Raw genomic sequence first — 23,672 nt, forward strand, 5'->3', positions numbered from 1 at the left:
CTTACATGTTATGGATCATAAAACTATTAGGTTATCTGGTCTATCCTAACAACAGCACGATTTCTTTCCTTAAAGCAGTTTCTTTGATATTCTGTCCACTCTAATTTTAACTATTACATCTAACTGGGTCACTGAATCTTCATACTGCTAAACCAGGCACAGTGTGAAGTAGCAATTCAGAGTTTAGTGTTGTGGTTAAAAATTCACTGGTGAGTAGGTCAAAACCAGCAAGGTTATTTTCACTTTCATCCGAATTGATGTTTGAAGTGCATTTGTGCTAATCCTGTTATTGGAAAATAAGGTATGGAAGTAATCGAAAAACAGACACTGGGGCCATATCCTGCCATCATTCTGCATCTGAAACCCACAGAAATGGCACTTAGAAAGCTGCTTATGTAACAGTGGCAGGCTATGACCCTTTGTTTTCAATTTTACTTAATACTACATAAACTTCCCCTTTTGACACATATACACAGTTCCTTCTAATTAACACGACTCATATTCAAAGAAATTTGCTCTGTGTATTTATGTTCTTTAAAACTTTCAAGTTCTTACCTTATTTAATATTTTTTTTCTTTCCTCCCCTTACTCCTCAAGCTATCTAGCAGCATTTTGGATATATATAACAGTGACCAGGGAATGGCACCAGCTAACATGGGTCTCACAAATGCTTGCCCAGCTAATCTACCAGTAAAAAGGGAACTCACAGGTAAAAGAAGTCTGAGATTTTAGTATTTTATAATTGCGGAAGAGATGGTTTGTCTCTTAGAAGTTGAATAAATCTTACCTATGAAATAGATGTCCATAACTGAATTCCTGAGAATTTTGCAGTTTGTAGTTTCATTTAAGGAAAAGAACAAAGACCGAAGAGAAACGATTTATTCTGTTCTCTTTAGAAATTCAGAAAACATGTTTGTTCCCTGATTTTTATGAACTTCATGCTTCTAATAAAACTAATTATTTTGAGAAACATAGTGGATTCTTCCACATTTGGCTCCTGATCGATGGTATAAATAAATTATCATCCATTAAATTTGTTCCAGGGTAGAACAAATGGTTCTTTTAAAGCCTTACAATAAGGCTATTCAAGGTAAATCTATATTAATGGATTAACAACTTTAAAAGTTACATTCAATTAATCCAAAGAATGCTAACAACCATGTACAGTTTATTAGTGTCGCTCAGTGGAAACAGTGAGTTTGTTCAATATCTTACAAATCTGATTAACTCTTGCATTATGGGATATACAAATTCATACTCACATTAGTGTTTTGTAAGTTTTATCCTGATATAAAGTACAGTAAATTGGAGAAAAGTACCCCACCATGTCATTTCTATATTCTTAAATAAAAAATGTGCAATAGAAAATCCTTAACCTGCCAGACTTACTCAAAATTTAGTACCAGTAGAATATAGATTAGCTTATGATCTTGTATAATAACAAAAAGAGTAATGAAGTAGAAAGCTGCTTTTTGCGACAAGAGGCCATTTTGAAAATGTTAAAGTACTGAAAGTGCAACTTCAGAACTGTTTTAATAAATGCTACTTTCTGTCAGAAGCAGATACACGAGCAATGGCAAAGGAGAGACAAAAAAAGGATAACCATAATCTCAGTAAGTATATGTTCATCTTCCACCTAATTAAATGGAATGTATGAGGAATACAAAAATAAAATACATTAGCTGCCATGTCTCTGCTCTTCTTCTACATCAGCAACTTACCAGGGTAATCAAATTGAACTCCGTCTGCAAACACAGCCAACCACAGAGATTTCTTCCTTGAAATTAATTTTTTGCAAATTTTGACTTTCAAAATACTTGCTTATTGTAATTAATTTCTTTACGTATCATCTCCTGCTACTAGTTTTTATTCTAAAGTTGTACATGTAACCTGCACACTCTACTTTATGTTGTCTCTAAGAATTACAGTGCAAAACAGACAAGAAAGGAGGCAGATGGTGAAAAAACCAGCAGTGAAAATCCACTCTTCACACCTTATTTGCTGAAGCACCCAAGTGAGAGGCTGTATCTCTCTAAGGGTGATGGGAAGCAAAAATATTTGCAGAGGATATCAAGCAATCTCTAGACACTTAGTTGAGCACTTACACTTGGGGAAATTGTAAGTCACCAAAGGAGATCAGGGCAGGACACACAGTGCTGACTTTGCTCTGATACACAAGCCCCTCAGCTGCTGTAGGCTGGGATACACTTCTCTTTCCTTTATGAAGAACAGTGCGGCCATGCACACATATTAGCTATTGCAGTTCTAGAGGAATAGTTTCCTGCACTTTAGGCTTAGAACATAGTGAAATTCATAGTTCAGTGTCTAAATATTAAAAATGAGCACTGTTCAAGTCATCTGCAAATTCCACTAAGGTGAAACTCCCTTGTGTGGAAACAGAGTGGAAAATGGATACCTAAACATCAGAATAAAAAAAAAAGAAGTGTTAGTTCATGTTTAGACAATATGTGACTATTTCATTTTCTAGGAGTCTAGTTGTAAATGGGGGAGAAACCTTTAGGTAGGGTAAAATAAAAAAATAGTACTAATCATGGAGTTTGTCCTGTGAGTAAGTCAGAGGCAGGTAAGAGATCGTGTTGGAACTTTTATTTGAGGAAGATTTTTTCTGTACATCGACTGACTTGTTTTTATCTAATTAAAATGTTTTATGTTCAATTTCTCCAAGAATATTTCACCATAAAAATAGTAACTCTTTCTTTTTAACAGTTGAGAGGAGAAGAAGGTATAATATTAATTATCGAATCAAGGAGCTTGGCACACTCATCCCCAAGTCTAATGATCCGTGAGTTCAACAGCTTTTCCTATAATAAAGTTTATAGTTTAAATATAGGGGTGGTGGAGGGGGAAGGAGGGAAGGAGGGGAAATAGGAAGAATGGGGAAAAGACAGTTGCATACACTAACTATAGGACTGAGTAATGGGAATCAAAGTCTTCCATGCTGGGTCGCTGGCTCAGATCAGGCTGTTAAAGCAACAAGCCTCTGACAGATTTCTGGGTCCTGTTGGAAAAACTTATGTGAAAGGATAATAAAATGAAAGTAGTTGCAGGTGTTTCTCACACCAGGAAAAAAACCACCACCAACAAGCCCGAAAAAACAAAATCTAAACAAAACGTAAAATAGGAAAAAAATAAGATAAGCCAAACAACAGAAAGTCCATCACTCTGCTCCTAGGAGCAATTGTGCGGTGTCTCTGCCGAAGGAAGGAGTGATGCTTTCAGCCCTTGACATGGGCCCTCTAGTGGGATAAAACAAAATGCGTGTTGTCACTGCATACCCTTTGCCTAAACACAAAAAAAAAAATCAGCTTGAGTCTGTAGATTGAGCACTTTTCAGAAGTCCTCCACTCAGCGCAGGGAAAACACCATTCCTAAAATGCAAGGATAAAAATAATAATTGCTATAATTGCTACAATATTATAATTTTATAGTAATGCTTATACTTACAGTAATAGAAAATGCATGTTCCTTAAGCGATACCTGCATTCCCTTAAAGCTTATATTTGTCATCAATATGAAAAAAGCCTATTGCAGGATTAGCAATACCAATTCAGAGTGATATTTAATGCTGATCCTTAGCCTTGTATTTCTCATGTTACTCAGGGAAATCTTAAAACCATGCACTGGCATGACTCTAACTTGAATAAAATTGGTTATACAAGATTTTGTCTTTACCATTTGCATGTCAATAAAGACTTGCATGATACTTCAAATGAAAATATCTATTGATATTTCAGCCTTTGTGGTTTTTTTTTCTTTTTCTTGGGACTAAGAAACTTCTGAGTGTATTAAGGATTTCTACAACAATATAAAGCTGTGTGAGACTTACGTAAGTGCAAGGTTGGAATAACAAGCCACTGGAGTGAAATCATCAGAGAGAAAGTTAACATAAATCCATTTTAGAGAACTCTCAAATTTGGCTCCTTCAACAGCATCCACCCAAGCTTAGATAAATGGGCATGTTCTTGTTATCAATATAGAATTAGGTATCGCTGCTGAGTTAAAATAAAAAGGGCTTTAAGTACCTAAATAAATTTTTGGCCACATGTGATCCATTGCAAACACAGAGTGGTAGAAGACTTTTAATTTTACTGGTGCATTTTTCAGTATTCAAGACCATTTGGGCAAGTGATTGAAAGATTTCTCAGAAAAACAGTGGATGGCACTGTTGGTTTGCAGCTATAAAGCAATACTGAAAGCAAGTTATACTGCAATTAGAAATGGACATGAGGTATAAAATCCAGTTGTGATTTATGATTGCCTACAGAGGTGAGTCAGTTACATGCTTTGGTCTGGATTCAGCTTTAGGTTGTGAACTTACTCAAAATATTAATGCCTACAGCAATCACTTAAGTTCTTAAAATGAATGATCCGAACTTAAATTTTGCTCCAGTAAGTGTATGATGGATTTTACCCCCAGATTTTGATGGTGGCATTGATGAAAAAGCTTCAGGTATAGAACCTGAAAACACCGCCTTTTCTTGTTTCAGTCTGAAAACCCATGACTGAAATAATCAGCGTGACAGCCCCAAAGTGGCTCATGTTTACAAAAGCAGGAGGTGAACTTAAGTGTCTCATGTTCTGAGGACTGCTGTCTTCAAAAGGCTGGTAATCAGTACTCCTTTTGAAAATAGGTTCATTTAGAATCTTTCAAGCTGGTGTTAAAAAAAAAAAGAGGCATCAAAAGGTGCAGGATGCTTTTGAAGAAGTAGCTCATAACTTTTCTGTATCTTGGTGTCAGCTTACATTAATCCAAAGAAGTGTAAACACTTTTTAAAAATATATATTAGTATGTTGAAGTACATTAATTTGTTATGTTGTTTTGTTGGCTGAGCAGATCAATATTATTATTTCTTTCTGGTGTGGTCCTGTGTTGCCAAATCATAACTCAGTGTCCTTACCCTCTCTTTCAGCTCTTGCTTTTTCCTTCATAACACCTTACTGTGCCCCCAATCTGCCCCCTTCTTCTTTGAAAGAAAGAGATGTATCATCTCTTACAATACCTTATCTGTAACATTTTACCACACATAGCATTTTCACCTTATATATTGATTTTAGAAGATTCGTCTTTTAGTGGGAACTTAGCTGTAAAAGGAGAAACCTTACTGATGCTTGGACTAATGACAGTGAAGCAAATCAGCTTTTGTATTGAAGAGCAAATACTACTATAACTAAGCCATTGTGGTTAGCATGCCTGTCCCTGATGGCTTGCTTCAAGAAGATTACATTCAGACTCAGGAACAGAAAAGGACATTTTTGATGCTATTTGGAAACCTTTTATGATTTATATTTCTTAGAAGTGGTGTGTGGGGTTTTTATTTCACTTCTGTTTTGTTAGTTATATAGTGAACTTGTTTGGCTCCTGCAGAGATTCCACAGGGACTTTCTTTTGACTGGCTTAAACCCCTATTCTTCTCACTTTTTTTCTTCTTTTTTTTTTTTTTTTAATTTAATGATGAAAAGTGTGGATTGCATTGCTTAAATGAATGGGTGTTTCAAGTTCACTTCATCAGCATTAGAAAATGGAGATAAGTATGAGTTGCAAAGAACTTTGACTCTTTTGTTTAATTTCAATGCTTAGATATCCAAGAGGTAGATGATTCAGAAATGCAAAACAGTTATACAGAATAATTCAAAAATAGAATTAAAAAAAGGACTTAAAATACGCAGTCATATTTTGCTGAAAAGCATATAACCTGCTCCTTTAAATATATCTACCTTTCCATTCACTGTTCCTTTGTGTTCAGCCTTTCAGAATCCACCTTTTAAGTGGTTAACTGGACTTCACGTTGTGATAGAGTCTGGAAATGCCTACACAAGAACTGTCTTATGACTAGAATTGTCAGAAATACTAAGAAGAAAAAATATTTCCTTTAAGATTTCCAATCATTGTACAGAACTGGGATGTTAAGAGAACCACTGAGGATTTGGGCAGAAGTAGTGGGTTGCTCTCACTCTCTCTTCTCTGCTGTCTGCATCTGCCAGTGCCTGACTTTCTCTCTGTTGTTTGTGGACAGATCTGTTAGTGGCCAGCAAAACCCATATTTCTTGCAGAGGAAAAGCTTGTGTATATATACATATATATATATATATTGCTATTATAAAGAGGAAACTTGATGCTTCTTTCCAGAGAATCACTTTGTAATTGTGCAGGTCATCAAAACAAGTGCAAAGTCCTTCAAGCTTAGCTTATAGCTAATTTCTCGAGAATAGGGAAAGAAACGGTCTACAAATGTAGTTTCAACTTCACAAATGTATTTGTTATCAGTAACTGCTCTGTGGCTGGAAATCTCAGTGACTATCACCCTTTCCCAAACTTTTTTTGTTTAGTTTTAGTCTTAGATGATCAGGTGCTCATCTCTCTGGAGTTCAACTTGTGTAAACCAGTGAAGTTCCTTTGTCTTCAATGGAAATGAGTTGAAGATCAGTCTAATGGCTATGCTTCTTTTCTCTTAAATGAGAAACTCTCCTAGGTGACAGTTACATGTTTTTGTCTGAGCATTTGCGATTTGTAGAGAGATTTAGCTGGCGAAATTTGGAGGAGCTAGGGTTCAGAGACTAATAAACCACAGTTTGGGGGTTTTTACTTATTTGCTCCTTTTCCATGCAAAATCATGTTATGTGTGGTAGACCTCTCCTAATTAACCCAGATTTCACATGCATAGCTTGCTAAACATTTCAAAATGTTGCATCACATGCGCACGCAACGAGACAGTCTTCATTTGCAGAGATCATTGCTGATGACTAGACCTGCAAAACTTCTTACTGCTCTCATACTATTTCTCATGTAGAGTTTCCGATGTGTTTCAGTGTTTACTGGATGGAACCTCATATAAAAAAACCCAAGCAAGCAAAGAAACAAACCCTTCCCCCCCACTCCCCCAAAAAGAAAGGAACTAATAGGCAGTGAAAGAGTGAAATGAAAAAAAAAGGATTCCTTCTGTCTCCAAAGAGAGAGATCTATATCTAACTTTGTATGTTCAAAACAGTTATGAATGCAACTATTTGTCTGGTTTTATAATATAGTTTCCAGTCAAAAGACTAGCAACTGCCAGCGGTTGCTCAGTTTTTAAATGTTCTCAAATGGGTTTGTACGCCTTGTCATTTCAAATTTTGCCTCTATTATATACTGAGCAAGCACAAAATATGAATCTTTAAAAATAAAACCCCACGATTTCATCATGCCACTTTCATAACTTTTTGGATATTTTTATTTACATCCAATTTAGAATTCAGTATTTTCAGAGAAATAACAACTGATCAGGGAATTTTCAAATTCTTCCTATGCACTTGCTGTACTTGTATTTAATCCATCTTCAGATCCTGAGTTAGCCCACATTAGATGAATCTGCTTGTCTGCCTCCTTGCTAAGAAGAGCTGTATACATTGCAGACTATTGCTATATAGGCAACTCCCCTGTTCTATTCCCCCCATTTGACTTCATCCTCACTAGTTATACTGCTACTCTCCCAACCCTGCACATCTGCACACAGCCTCTGTTTCTCCACAGCACTGTCCAGTGACTGCTGTAGATGCTCTGGGATAGAATGGCTAGAGGGTGTCTGCAGTGCAGAACCAGCACAGACATCTTCAGTATTTTCTTTTGATCCTTGTATAAATGAGAGACACAGAGCGAAAAAGTTGTTGACTTCTAAGGTCACCATCTGATCTTTTGCTGTGTTGCCTTCAGATACTGAAAGACTTAACTTCAATATTCCTCATTTAACAAGACAACAACCAGTATATGTATATATAAGTAGATATGTAGAAAATATGCAGGGTACATGCATATGCACATGTACACACACATAAAATAACAGTCTCTTAAATTATAACAGTAGCCACAGCATCCTAGAGCCCTATGACAGTACTGCCTCTAAAATTTGTAAATATTACTACAAGAGATGTCTATCCATATATATCTCATGCAGAAGCTGCTGAGATCCGTCTCTGTGGCAATTTGAATCCAGGAATTAACCCTCCAGTGGAGACTAATTTGAACCTGTGAGAAAAACAAAACATTACCATATATGTAAAGAATAAAAATATAGAGGTAACAGGGTCTAAAAGTAAGCAATATCAGAAAGTTTTTCAATGAATGTATTCCATCACAAAAAGATTCCAAATACAGAATGAATATTCATGAATACAAAGTCATGAATATATGGCTTATTCATAAGTAAATGAGAAAAATTAACAAAAAATATCTTTGAATTTGATTTTGAATTCATAATATTTTGTAACTGACATGATTTTTTTTTTTTGTGAAATAACTCTTAAATATTTGCCAAATAGATGATATATCCATATTTTTCTCCTGCTGCTATATGTCTTAATTATTTCCATTTTGCCAGCTATGGCTTAATTTTTAATTTCATAGTGATATACTTTATATTCAGAAAATCAGTCCAAAACTTGCTTAGTTTTGTCTTAATTACATGCTAGGAGGAGCTGACCCCCTTGCCTAGACAGACTGTATTTCTCTGAAGTTTATTCTGAAAGTATTCTTCTTACTGTAGCACTTTTCAAAGTTGCCATGCAAATGTCCTAAATCAGTCGTTTCCACTTGAAATCAAACAAAACCCTACTGTAATTCCAAGCTATATATAGCACATATAGATCTTATCTGAGATGACAGTGGAGATTCCCAGTTTGAAATGTTGTTGTTCTCCAAAATTAAGCTGCTCCTATTTGTTTGGGACTACTCTGTTGTAGAGAGGCACCTCACTGCCTTCAAACTCCAGTATAATGAAAGCATAAATATGGACCTTTCATTATTATACCTAACTTTCCAAAGATGTCTGAAGAAATCAAGGTTATAATGTGATGGCAGTCAAAGGTTTGTCCATAAAATAAATATCATGTGCTCTAAAAACTTCCTTAACTTTTACAGTTTGAATATAGGTATCCCACATGTGAGGAGAAAGTCCTCTCCTAGAAGGGAGGTCATGGGATGCTGTCAGGAAAATGTTCTGTCCTCTCACCTGGGCAAGAAGTACAGGGAGGGGGAGGAGGCAGAGAGACTGCCAAGAGATGATGCAGCTGTCATAAGGGAGACAGGTTCTGCTCTTGGTTCCCAGACCTACCTCATCTTTAATGGTTTTTGACCAGGGAATGTCTACATGAGGCCACTTTGGCAAGCAGCCTCTGATGTTTTGGCTTTGCAGACAGCAGGGTCTGAGACAATAATTATTTCCTCTCTGACCTCCTCACCTTCTAATCACAAAAGCTGTGCATTCCTGGCTTATATCACTGAGACAAGGGAAAGTCCCAGTGTGCTGCCCAAAGAGGACAGAGGGGAAAATCTGAGCCTTCTCTGATCAAAAAACTGGTTCTCCCAAATCTCTAGCAAATATTTTAAATTCTAGGATGTGGTTTAACACTAATGTTTTATCACAAATAATTTTGCATATTCTTCTGAGCATCTTTAAAGCTATCAGATCCATAAAGTTTTATCACTAGTATCACTCGATCTAAGCTGTCTTGCAGTGAAGTGGATAGTTTGGATAAACTCTTTTCTCTGTATATTTAACACAGCAGGCTCATCCTGTATCACAAAATACTATTCTTTATCAGAAATTAAACATTTTCAACAAATTTCATCCTTGTTCCAAGGCCTCCAAGACCTTACATAAAGGAATACAACGGAAAGTTAATAAATGTGTACGTGAAAGTCCTTGAAAGAGATCCATTTGAACAAGTGTATTGCTGCTAGTAAGGCTGCTTGTACGGTGGAATTAAACCACGATTTCCTGAATGATGGACAGGTGTAATGTTTGTTTTTTTTTTTGCAAAGCTTTTCTATGGAGTCAGGGTCTGCATGTAGCTGTGGGTTTTAACTTGGTTTAGATTGTTTCAAGATTTTTGAACGGGATTTCTGTCATTCCATAGACATTACAGTTATGCAAGTGTGATTTGTCATCAATGAGGAGTCACATTCAGCACAGACCATTTTTTTCTCCACAAGCATAAAAGCAACCTCATTAGCAAGTCAGGTAAAAGGAGTAGTATATTCAAAATGATCTTTAAAAATTTAGGCTTAAGTCCTCAGTGATGTATATTTCCTAGTTCATTAATGCAGAAATACTGCACATAGATTTTAATCTTAGAGTTAATAATAAAAGCAATTTTCACTAAAAATATAAAAACTGTAATGGTAGAATCATGATATTGCATTTAGCTCTCCCACAAAAAGTCACTTTATTACTTTCTTTTGACACTTATTTTCATTCTGGGATTAATTTTACTATATAAGGGCTTCTTAACTATTCTATTAAAATTTCCATTCAGAAGCAATAATATCTAAGAGTGAATAATAGTCATGTAAATCATTATTTCATATTAATGTAAAAGATTTTGTAAGTTCTTATGAATTCTGCTGACATGCACAATTGTGAAAAGGTTATCTCTACATTCTGCAGTGATATGCGCTGGAACAAAGGAACTATTTTAAAAGCATCAGTGGAGTACATCAAGTGGCTACAAAAAGAACAACAGAGAGCCAGAGAATTAGAACACAGGCAAAAGAAATTAGAGCATGCTAACAGAAGACTTCTACTTCGAATTCAGGTTTGTATAAGAGCATTGCCATGAACTACAAAGCTTTCTCAGTACTTATCCCTCATCAAATTTTATTAACCTATATCCTTTTCCACCAAATGGCATTTATTAAAAATAAATTGACTTTCCCTATTTATTGCTGTGTGTATTGGGGAGGGGGTACTTTTTAGATTTCTAGGAAATTCATTTGATAATTAGACCTTATATAAAGGAATACCTGGAAAGTTAATGAAGTTAATAAAGTGTAGAAACAAGTTCCTTATTGTCCTGGTTTCTTATGCATTAGAGCCAAGGAAAGACAAAAAAGGAAGCAAAAAAAGTACGTCCATGCAGCAAAAAAAAAAAAAAAAAAAATCGATACTGGACACAAAATTCCCTTCAGCATTTTCATTTTCCCTCTGTAATCATTTCAAATGTCATATTTTCTTGGGTATAGTGTGCCATGTTATATCTGCCTGTGACATGAAACAGCAGAATATAGCCCTGCATGGCTTGAAATGCAGGATCTGATTATAGACACATTTGAAGAAGAGATGGATAGACACAAAATCAATCATCTTCTATGTGATGTTTTACATATATATGTGTATATAATAAGCATCATCAAGTAAAGTATCTTCTGTTTCTCTGGACAACTGTGAATAACTAATTAGAAAGTTGCAACATTTTCGTGTCACCTTTATTGGGCTCAGTATGCAATAGTTTTAGAGAGGTTGTCTTATCTTTAATGTTCCTATAGGACAGTTGCTTAACAACGGGAGGAGAAATAAAAACGCTTTTTAGTAGCAAATTTACATAGATTAGCAATTTCATATTTTAAAATTAACCTCACAACTGGAACAAAAATATCATTAAGTTGCATGTATGATATGTATACTTATTGCAGTAGTTCTGAAGACACAGTTTTGTCTTTTAAATTAATTTTCTAATTGTTTTTGTTTGAAATATTAGGAACTAGAGATCCAGGCACGTGCACATGGCCTTCCAGTCATATCTTCACTCAGTGCTGTTGATTTAGCTGCACAGGTCATCAAGCAACAATCTTATCCAGAAGAGAGCTCTGTAGACTACTCTCAACAAATGCCTCTAGTACATGAGCAAAATTCTGATGTTTGTGATGGATCTACAGCCTTTTCCGATCCACTTTCACACTTCACAGATTTATCCTTCAGTGCAGCTTTAAAAGAAGAGCAACGACTAGAAGAAATTTTACTGGATGATACAGTGTCTCCATTTGGAACAGACCCACTCTTGTCCTCCACATCCCCAGCTGCATCAAAAGAGAGCAGCAGGAGAAGCAGCTTTAGCACAGATGATGGAGATGATTTATAAAATCAGAAAGGTCCTCATACTTCTCTAAAAGACTTAGTTGTACTTAAGCATGGTGTTTGTGCTTATTTTATACGCGAATGAGAGCCACTGTGAAGATAAGTTACTACATGACAAGGGTGCTAAATCAGCCCTTACTTCACAGGAAAATGAGATGGACATGAACTCATATCACTTTGCTCCAAATTTACACCCTCTGTTCACAGATGACATTTGCACAAATCTTTCTTCATTGGGAAGGTTTTTACTGTCATTCCATGACGTTTTACAGCACTATAAAAATGGTTGCCACAAAAGGAATACCCATGTTAACAAAAGTGTATTCAAACTCCCTTTTCAATCTGTGTTCACTTTTCTCTGCTATAAACATGAGTTTCAGTAATTTGCTTAATTCTTTTTTCTATATAACTAAAAATTCTACAAAACATGAAGCAACAGGGAACTATTTAAGCTGGGAACTGTAGAGCTTTTACAGGTTTTAAAATCTGAAAGAAACAGATGGTAATGCTTTCACACAAGTGAAGTGAGCATGAAATTTAAACTGTGTAGGCTTCTCTTTAAAAGCAGAAAATCTATTAAGCTTTCCATGGAATTCTATTTTTTTTAAATTTCATTTGTAGAAAAAAACCCAGACTTATAATATATATTTTAATAATACAGAAGAAAAATGGAAACTAACATAATGACAGAGACTAAAACGAACTAAGACAGCAAAGGGCATGACATTTCAGCAGAAAGACTGCATGGGTGCACAAGACTCCACAAAGATACTCCGGGTTACAATTAACACAATTTAAAACAAGCACTGCTAGTCACAGTGCTATGTCAGCTGCTTATTCCAAGAATATTAAAACTGTGTCCCTTTTTGTGTGGAAGAGACCAGAATTCAGAGGCACAGCAGTGGGCTTCTAGGCAATGCTTTCAGTGTCCTTTGGCAGTACAGTAAGGTTTATCCAAAGGGACTCTACTTTACCCATACATTTGCCTTTTATCCATATGAAAATAGAGGGAAATTACAAGATTCCCATTGCATACACTTGAAACAAAGATAATTTAATTTCAGATTTGACTTTGGATTCACTACAGAAAAGTTGAAAAGGAAGACTTTTCAAACTGAAGGAGATATTCAGAAGTGTTGATGTGATGCACTGCTGCTTGTAACTAGCTTGCTGGGAGGGGGCGTTCAGAAAATGTGTTTTGATGACTCAGTAAAGGCTTGGCAGCTAAAAGGCAGATAGAATGCATATCATTTCTGTGCATACTGAAATTCTGGAGAGTGATACATCTTCCTGGAGGACATTAAGTGCATTCATTCTAATTGTAATATTAAGACATGGGAAAATAAGCTGGGACAGGTTCTTCGTAGCTCTTCCTCAACCAAAGCCAAAAGATCACATTAGGGAGTTCTTTAACAATTCAAAATATGTTTCAAAAGTGTGCATTAATTTTGCTGTCACTGAGCCTGCCTCACACCCCTGAAGCGTCATGGGATTGGAAATAGTAAGAAGAGATTAAAGCGGATTCTTGTTTTCATGAACATTTTAAATGTATTTAAGCATATTATCTAAGAGCAGAACAATTGTTTCTTCCTTTTGCCTCTTTTGTTATTGATACCTCCTCCTCACAGTCCTTGTGAGGTTTGTGTTACACCAGGGCCGTAGCCCATTCTTGACCAACCATGCTAGTGTCATGATAGTTTCTTAACTGGGAATTTAGCAGTGGGATAATAAATTACATCTGGATGGCTATGAAAGATGATGGACTATGCAATTTCACAAGAATATATGTTTTTTAGGAAAATCAAGGATTTCTATAAGCCTGTGCAAATTACTCAGATGTAAACTGAACAGAACAGTACTGATCTTCTTGTTGTTTATGATTAATGTTGCTTCCCAGACAGGCCAGCACCTGACCCTCAGAACAGACTACTGTACGCTTCCATTGCATGGTTAAAAATAATAACAGCAAACAAGGTTCTTGTAATTTTCTCTTCTTTAGTAGCGTGGAGGAAATGGATGGAAAAACAAATGGATATTGACCAAAGGTAACTGAACATAAGATTGATCAGCATTTTAATTGGCTGCTTCTGTAATTTAAGGTCATTAAAAGAGGAACCACTTACTTTTACCAAAGACTATTTAATATTGACATTTGAATATAAGATATGATGAGTTTAAAGTAACATTTATGCTCACATTATGTCTAGTGTAGGATGTGTGTTGTCCATTTCAGCTGATGAAAAGAAGGGATACTTGGTTGATATCAAATGCCATTTGTCCTTGTACTGCAGTTTCTACTACATTAGTTTTAAATACACCAGTGTGGGTTGCTCATAACAGAGAAAAAGAAATTAAATATGAATGTATTACATGATTTTCCCATTGAACTTTTACATGGGAGTTAGACCATACTTCTGAACTATATTGACTTTAAATAACAACCTGAATTTCATCACTTTTATAAGCACTGTTCTAAAAAAAACATTATAGTACATCCATTAAATTTTTAAAGTTGATTTTCATTCTTCTGACAATTGCTTCAGTCTGAAGCACCAGACTTTTATTTTTCCTGCATGAGAAACTTAACAGAAGACAGTGAATGCTCCTTTTGCAATATGTTGTATTAACGTGTATTGCATCTAAACATATTCAAGCTGTCTTCGTTCATACAAAGCTCCCCACCCCCCTTGCCCAAAACACTAAATGTATTCACACCTGTGGGTGTGTATTATGGCAACGTTGTTTCACTACCATTATGACTTTTCTAGTAGGAAGCCATCATAAATTAGTATTTTAACCATAACCTGTATTACAGCATCACCCTTGAAATTAAATGGTGGTACAGGGTGTAAGAAACAGTAATCTAGGACATTCAAGGTGTGAATAGGTGGTATTAAAGTTATTTAGGTATGTGTGCTGGTAACCGTATCCCAGACTTCTTGGAGTAAGCACTCTCTCTCCCATCCCAGGTTTGGTAAGGCTGCTGTTAATGTGAGAGGACTGTTAAGAGCAGAGCAGAGCAAAGCACAGTCCTGTCAGTTTTCACAGAGGAAAGTGATTTCATGGCTACAGGGCCAAATCCTGACATCCTTCCTCATGCAGAATTTCTCTGCTGTCCATGAGGGCTTTATTGAAATGTGGTGCAAGCAAAACATACTTTTTAGCTGTTTCCTACAGAGATCTGTTTAATGAAATCTCATGAAAGAGATGCATAATATGTCTGTAGCTCTGGGCCTGGACAAGAATTTAAAGACTTAACAGAGCCTGACCTCAAGAAGGGCAGGGGGCGAGGGGAACAGGCTATTTTTGTCAAGATGTATTAAATGAGGAGTTCCTGCTTGTTTTCAGTAGCAGCTGTTTCAAAGCTGGTGGGCATACTCTTACAGAATACACAAAACAGCAGACTGATACTTACACAAAAGGAAAGGGTGCTGAAGTATTAACATTCTGTTTAATTCATGAAATGGATATAGACGCTATACTAAGAACAGAAAACTAAATTATTTCATTGTGCATGGCGTGAACAGTGTGAAAAGCTACAGTAAGTGCAAACAGTTTTAACAAACAGGAACACAGTTGCTTTATATAGTAAAATAACTATAATTCAGTCATTTAATCTTAATAAGAACATTGTTATAATACATTTTGACTTTAATAAGGCTGTATATATGACTGGAGGATGTAAAATTATTGTAATTTAAAATTATGTTAAGTCTCTTAGATAAGTAAAAGCATTTACATTGCTATTATGAGACTGTAGAATATTTTTATAATAATTGCTATTTTTCATTGTTAACCATATAGTATCTTGTTTTCTAAGTCATTGTATGCAGACAGAATGTACTTTATCATGTACTGTACATGCAATCTTTTTAAAATTACATTTTCTACATAGTAGTATTTTATATCTATTATATGAATACAATTAAAGGACTGAAATTAAAACACCTCTTTATATGTCCCTTGTGATACTTCACTATCCAATCCCTCAAAGAATGCCATCACAAGACAATATAATAACATCCGCTAAGAACATCTGAGATACCTAACAGGCAAAACACTTCACAACTGCTAAACATTTAGTCCATTATGATACATCATGATCCAGTAGTCTCCCATTAATAAAAATAATTGATACATTCTTTAATATGGTCTCCTGCCATCTGCTTATGCCTGCTGCTAAGGCTTTGATTTATAGAAAGTGTTTTCAGAATGTTGCAAAATTGCTAGCAGGCATGATGATATCAGTTAAATCACTAAGATGCTGTACAAAAACCTTGTAATGTACTAGATGTTCCCCAGACAATCTAGGATAAACAGAATATTGTATTTTAAGATGTAAAACATTTTCTAAAGCTGATAATTAGGTAGCATTTGGCACTAAAAGATACTCTTACTTAATGAAATAAGTAAGGATTTGGATTAAATTTTGAATTCCTAATATAAAAAGTGCTGCTTTCTTTAGAACACATTTGGTGCTTTCTGTGCATGAAATAATTCAAAAGTAGTTGTGTAGTAATATATATTTTTCAGCTATTTGTAATAGTTCCTTGTTTCATGTAAAATATTGCTCATTGTTTGTGTACATCAGATAAACATTCTATTTGTAACAAAGATGTTCTCCAGGCTCTTTATTTCATGAAATCATTAAGACACCCCTATCAGTATCAAAACAGAATTTTATTATAAATATTATTTAAAGTTCAATGATTAACTATGGAAAGAAGCTTTGCTTTTTTACATATTTATTATGCACTTAGGATTTGATCATAAAAGGTACTCAGCTTCTTTGTGAGGGACTAAGGGCCCTCAGTTCACTTTGAAGAAAGGCAATGCTAAGCCTGTTGCAGACTCAGACACTTAATGATTAAATAAACAGCATCAGAAAACAAAATCAAAAGTTATTTCAGGGATTTAAATAAGCACTATGTGATACACTGCTTGATTAAAAGTAGTGATATTTGCAATCGGCAGACAGATTTAATGTCAGCATCATTGGTACTGTCAACCAATGGGAGATTAGAGGAAAATGTATGAAATTGTGATAATAATCAGACCAAAAGTCTAATTATAAAGGAGGCTGCATCAGTGAAGTATGGTAAGGCTTATTGGTTAAATCACTGGTACCCATCAAGATAAATATATATCAGTTTCATTAATTGGCAACCACAAGACAAGTGTTCTATATACAGGGTGGTGATGATTTTGATATAATCCACCACATTGTGGTTAAGTATATGATTCATGTAATAAGAAAAAGGTGCCTCCAGGCTATTGTTCCTAGCATGGATTAAAATTTACATATTGCTTCTCCTTATGTCAAAACATCTGGTGCCTGCAAATGCTAACGTTTCGTTAAAAAGTTTCACAAGATAGAAAAAGTGGATTGGAAACACTCTATGTGAATCATTCAAGCACTGTAATGGAATAAGAAGCTGAATTATGAACAGGCAGATTGAACAATAGTATAGTCAAAGAAATTCATATGCTTATGAGTTTGATAGGCAACAATTTGTATGAGGGGAAATGCCCCAAATCAGAAGAAATGCCTTTTTTTTTCAAATGTCTTTGAGATATGTCATATTAGTTACTTTCCAAACTGCATTTTTCCCCCAGATAAGATCCCTGTACCTAAGTATATGTACTCAAGCGCTAAGATCACGGCTAACACATTCAAAATACAAACATTCCTAGACAGGTGTGTTTTCGAAAGAGGAAACATTCAAAAAGCAGTGGCTCCCCCAAAGTGCTTTTGCATTTTAAAAAAAATTGCTCCCCGAATTAGAAATCTACCTTCTCTTTTAGGCATGTTACATTTTTGTGCTCTATGTCACCCCTGATGGTACCCCAGGGATGTCCCAACACCGTGTGCCAGTGCAACACAGATGGCAGTGATGGCAATCACTCTTTTCTGCACCCAGTCCCACCACCAGCAGAGTCAAATAAGAAAGCCTCTCCACCTATCCCCAGTCACACTTTCCACATGGATTTCTTCCTCAGAGATGGATGAGGTCTTCCTGCCTCAAATCCAGAGCGTGCTCACTTTGTAACTCCTAACAGGTTCAAAATCTTCAAGTACAAAACTGACATTACACAACCCAGTGCCTGCGATAGCAAGCAAGGATTTGGCAATGTGCTTGAGCTCCTCTGCAGACCTCCCAGGCTTCCTCCCACCGATCCTGAGAGATTTAAAGAAGAGCGCAGCCAAAGCTCATTTCAGGCCAAGCAATCTCATTACTTCAAACCCTGTTAGTACATTAATTTAGTAAATGGTGATTAACAAAAGGTTTGTTGTTTTTTTTTAAAGCATTTTACATAAACATGAATTTGTACCTTGTATTTACTTGTAATGGGCTTGCCTTCAGTTACCAAATGATTCCAATTTATTTGTTTAATGTACAGATTTTGGAAAAAAAAATCTGTTAGCTAAGTGCTTTACATACTCTCCCAGGAGTAGGCTGAGTTAAAGGAAATATGTTGTGGTTTTGTTTGTTTGGTGTTTATTTTTTTTAATAAGGTGTCATTAAAAATTCTTAATATAATGTTTTTTATCAATTAGTTGATCTGTGGCATGGATACCTTTCCTCATCATTAGGGAAAGAACCTCACCAAGAAAAAGTTCTGCATGGCTACAGGGCCATTTAGAAACTAAAGCGAATACCAAAAGTCACTGCAGAAATAGCATTCCATCATTTCTACTGGAAAACTGTTTCTACTGCAGCACAGCCAACATAAACAGCCAGCTTGCTATAAAAACAAACTGACACAAAGCAATTTAGTCTTCCTGCAAAGTAAGCATGGTCAACCATAAGTGTGGACTGGAGAAGTGACTTCTGCAATAAACACTCAAGGGGCATTGTCTTCACTTGGGAATTTACACTCTAAATTGTACTAAATTTGACTTGCTATTTTGCACTGGGTAGAGCATCCTTTGGGCAAGAGAAAGCAAAGTCTGAGAGAACTGAGTTTAAGGAGCATGGTCAACAAAAGAACATACACTTTTATCTAAAAATGTCACAAATAGGGTCTGGCACATTCAGAGGAAAATCTCTGCTCAAGGGCAAAAGTAGTGGGTACTAGACTGGGCTCTGGCAGACCCTGTCCTTTCCTGGTTTCCTTTGGTTCCCTTAGGCCTCCCAAAAACTAGATAGCTGTTGTCTCCAAGCACTTCAGTGTTGCCAGGAGGTTGCATGTGGCTTGCTCTTGATAACCTTACTTGTGGGACCAAGTTTGCTTTCCCAAGGACTTTCTTCTAAACAAGGGAGCTTATGCTTGAACTTCCAAAACTATCCTTTTCATAGGCCAATAACGATATGGTTATTACCGCACCTATCAGCCTTATGTCCTATTTTGGCAGTGTAGAAAGGCAAAGGGCAAAGTGAGTACATTTCACACAAAAATATTTGCAAAAATGTGCCTAATTGGCCTTTTCAAAGCCCATTTCCTGAAGCGGATGTCTAGAGTCTGAATACAGGGCATGCTTTACTTTGTTTTGGGGAACTAAATCCTTAAGTGAATGGAGAGCGATTTGGGACCATTCACAGACAGTTCCTGTGAGACTATAACTTTCTTATTCTTTCTGTCTTTGCTTAACTGTATTGTTAAAGTGCTTGTGCTAGTTGCTGGTACTAGCCAGAGAATTTAAAAGCAGAGAGACAGTGATCTAATTGACAGCTATTGCCCAAATCAGATTTATGTGTATACTCTGAAATATGGACTCAGATTCTACGTACTGAAATAATTGAGATCCTCAGTGCCCTCCTCAAATTCAATCTGCTGGTATGTGGAACTAAGGTGTTACTCAGAGAGTGGCACGAGGGACTGATCTTGTAGAAAGCACTGCAATTGTATCATGCTTTCCAAAGCTTAGGGACCTGGTTTTTTTTTTTTCCTTTATGAAGTAACTTCATAAACATCAGTTTTCTAGTCCATTATTGGAGCACATCTGCTAGCAGAAGGCTGTGGAAGTTCTGTTCTTATTTAGCACAAGGTCCTAGGGTATCTTTCTTGTCTATAAAATACAGGGATACTTCTGTCTGTATTATAAATAATAATACATGTATGTGGTTCATGATTCTAATGATGTAATTCAGTTTCAGGTTTTTACTGCCATTCATAAACTGCTTCAGCAGACTTCTTGTAATTTATGATATGAATAGAGCCCCTTAAATTACATCCTAGATTCTGCCATGTATTGCCTTATGAAAGAAAATGGCTTTGTATCCAATATCACTGTAAGAGGAGTGCTAAAGGGAGAATGAACCAAAAGTCAAGTGCCCTTTGTTGAGAGCGAATAGTGTCTTTACAGTGTGCAGTATGTGGAACTGAACACTTGAAAACAATTACTGTAATCCTCAACTTAATTGTTTGCTTTGAAACTACGTGGAGTTTCCTAGCACTGGTTTGAAATAAGCTTGTCAGAGTCACAAGAAATGTGAGGCCGCCTTTCAGTATGCTGTACTTTTTGTCCCCACAGCTTCTAACTGTGAGAACATCAGGGCTCAAAATAACTGCTGCAAAATTTTGATGTTGTCTAATCTGACTCAGGAGCTCCTTCCTTTTGCCAGGCTCTGGCGGCCATGACAGAGCAGAGCTCCCTGGATGAAAAGATTGGTCCTAAAGCTCTCATTGCCTGGGGTAGTTATGGCATTTGTACAGGAGCCAAATACGCTTGGCTGTAGAGTGAGTTTGCACCAGCAGTTCGGAGTATTTGCTGTCCTGAGCCAGATAGGAGTTGTCTCTTCTGCCCTTTGTTAGGCAAAAGGATTAATCCCAATACACCCATTAGGAGGTGGATGACAGCATGGTAGACTATGGCCACAGCTTTTTCTCTCTTTATTTGTCTTCCTCCTATAAAACCCTCTAAGAAGGACAAGAACTGCAGGTAGTGAGGGGGAGGAACAGGAACTCTTCAAAACTAAGCAGAGAGAACTGGCCAATTTAGCACTGAGTTATTTTAATTCAGGTGCTTTCTTCCTCTGCAATGTGAAAGCCTTCCTTGAGCGGAGGACTCCTGGGGGCAGTGGCTGGAGGGGATCCATCACTGCCTTGGCTCCATCAAAGCTCTTCTGGGGACAGGGAGTCAGTGTGGAGGCACTGAACCTCACTGAGGGACAGGTCATGTAGTTTCCCATCACAGAAATGTTTTTATTCCTCCCTATTACTGCTAAAAAGAAACAGAAATGAAGTTGTACTTCCAGAACCAGCCAAACTTCTGATTTCACAAGAGCAAGCACATTCAGTTGTTTGCTGTGTTTCAGCAACAAAAGCCATTTGTATTAGACAGCAAAGCTGGATTCAGAAGAAACAATATAATTAGTACACTAGCCAAAACACTTCAAATGTTAATAGGATTTTTAGTAGGCTAGTAGGTTATTTTTAATGCTTGTGAGTACCTCTGATTTTTTTTCAGAGTTATTTAAATAGAGTTTGACCTTGATTGTTCCGTCTGAAGAAAGGTGAGGTTAGAGCTGTTCTCTTGCAGAAAGTGCAAAACCGAACTTTGCTGGGTTTATATGTGTAGGGAAACTGTTGCAATTTTCAAAGCAGCTCAGAGGAGACCTGAAGAAAAGACTTGTTCTGAACTTCCCACAAGTTTGTACGTGCTTCGTCTTGGACTTAACTCTGAGTATTAAATCTACTGATATCTGAAGAGCAGGAAATGCAGGAGACATAGCGCGTGAAAATTTCTCAGCTTTTTAGATAGTCCTCTAATTGTATTATAGTTGCACCTAATTATTTATATAGAACAGCATACATAAATATCATGTTTACTGTTTTATTTCTTTAATGTTTTGGTTTTTTTTTTTGTGTGTGCAATTTAATTCTAGTGTCACTGTGTAATTTCCATCAACAAAAGAAATGAAATGTATACAGCAGAAAATTGATCCTGTTTTGAAACACTCAGACCTGTCAGGTATCTATTAATCTATATATACTCCAGGTAGGAAGTAGAAAACATCTAAGTTTTCAAATCCTTTGTATTTAATATTTACCTATGGGCATGTGTAAAAAAATTCTAATAAATCCACAGCTACTTACAATTTACAGAATGGGACTAATGCTGGTAGTTGATCCTAAACTGACACAAACCAGATATTCTCTTAATGTTACTCCAAGGAATTTTAAACTGACTCTGTTAAAGCCAAGGTTATTTGCCTTGGGGATGCCTAATGGAAGGGTTATTATAACACTGTCCACAAATAGGTGTCTTGAGAGAGCCAGGGCCATAATACTTCATTGACAGCTAATAGATTGTGCTATTGCTGTATCATAGTCATCTTTGAGGCCAAAGGTCACACCTCTTCCTTAATATTTAAATAAAGATACTTGACTAGAGCAGAAAACAGCTTATTGCCAGTGATGGCTGCTGCTCAATTTACAAGAACCTTTACAAAGTCATGCTAATTCCTGGCCTCCTTAGAATGCACAATAACCTTTCATAAATCCATCTTTTCCAGATGTCCTTGGAAATGACAGTTATAAAACTACAAATGATTTGTAATGCAAAATGGGACTGACAGACTTGGAGATTAGTTCTCAATATTCTAAAATGACTAAAGACTATATCTAACAAAAGACCTAAAATGCATCAATAAGTGTCTGCCAAAACAGCTCATGAGTATCTTAAACATGTTCAGTAACGGATGGAAAATAAGAAATACTCATGATTGTTATATGACAAGCGGCCACTTTCCCTTTAAAGGTCTCAGAGCAGAACTTTGTTTCTGTGGGTCAGTCTGGAAGTCAGACTTTTAATTTTTCATGCTTTGAATACAGCATTTTATTTGTCTGTATCATCCTGTCCATGAGCAAGACAGTTTATGAATCAAACAATTGCTTATGAGATCAAATTCTACTTAGACTTATACTAGTCACAGTTCAAATGGATTATAAAGTGTTTTTCAATTTAAAAAATGCTACCAAAAATACATTTGGTTAAAATAAGAAATACTTTTTTGACATTTATTGAAAGTATCCTTTTCAAGATATTGCAAGTATATATGATGTTTCTAGGTTTCACTGGAAATAGACACTATAACTTGTATTTACAAACAGTTTTGATTTCTGCTACTCTACTTTACAATTCAGGAAAAAATACAAAATTTTTTAATATACCTGTATAAGCTATCTACGAAATCTTCAATGTTTCCAAAAGCCCACAGAAATCAAGAGAAATAACAGATGTTTATAGAGTTGTGTAGAAATATATTCTTCTAGCTAAGGCAAAAAGTGTTTTCTAATACTAAAAATAAAAAAGGACCACACCCCAAGGCATATCTGCACCCCTGCACTCAGAAACCCCTGCAGGGACTCTCTGGTAGGGAAAGCATTAAGGTGATGGCAACAGCTCATAGAACTGGCAGGACCTGCTGTGGGAGAGCATCCCGCATGTGTTCACCACCCCCCTCTTCTTTAATTTTCTATACCTACTTTCAATGTGCTTGCTTTCACTTTTGTTCTCAGACCGTTTGTCTAAAAGATTTTTACCCTGAGAAATGTTATTTTTGGAACTTGGAAGCATTCATTGAGTTAATAAAGTATTTGATGAAAAAAAAGAAATGTTATCCATCGTGCTAAGAAAGTGTGTTATTATGAAACGGTCATTTTGTTCATCTTTTCATACTTTTAAAGCTACCTGGGAAAATTATAATATATATTAGAACCAATCACATAGCTTAATTGGTCACAAATGTGTTCCCAGCTTTTGTTCATTTGGGAATTATTTCACAGTCCTGGTTTCTCCAAAGGCATTTGTAATTCCCA

The 23,672-nt window shown here is 36.1% G+C and overlaps 1 protein-coding gene across 4 annotated transcripts in view; it reads left to right on the forward strand.

Moving 5' to 3' along the window:
* TFEC (transcription factor EC) overlaps positions 1-14,703 on the forward strand; it is a 59,809-nt gene extending 45,106 nt beyond the window's left edge. For 2 of the 4 annotated variants that reach the window (XM_061467687.1, XM_061467690.1), the window contains 5 exons: positions 598-709; positions 1,557-1,613; positions 2,728-2,803; positions 10,440-10,587; positions 11,530-14,703. In XM_061467687.1, coding sequence (XP_061323671.1) covers positions 598-709; positions 1,557-1,613; positions 2,728-2,803; positions 10,440-10,587; positions 11,530-11,910 — 774 coding nt within the window. In that variant the 3' untranslated portion in view covers positions 11,911-14,703. The remainder of the gene's footprint in view (positions 1-597; positions 710-1,556; positions 1,614-2,727; positions 2,804-10,439; positions 10,588-11,529) is intronic. The other 2 variants (XM_061467688.1, XM_061467691.1) reach the window with 1 other exon arrangement.
* Positions 14,704-23,672: the final 8,969 nt, after the last annotated feature.

The sequence above is a fragment of the Pezoporus flaviventris genome, unplaced genomic scaffold (assembly GCF_033815535.1).
Source record: "Pezoporus flaviventris isolate CSIRO_AGI_PZ_B2104156 unplaced genomic scaffold, CSIRO_AGI_Pfla_v1 ptg000045l, whole genome shotgun sequence".
NCBI lineage: Eukaryota > Metazoa > Chordata > Aves > Psittaciformes > Psittacidae > Pezoporus > Pezoporus flaviventris.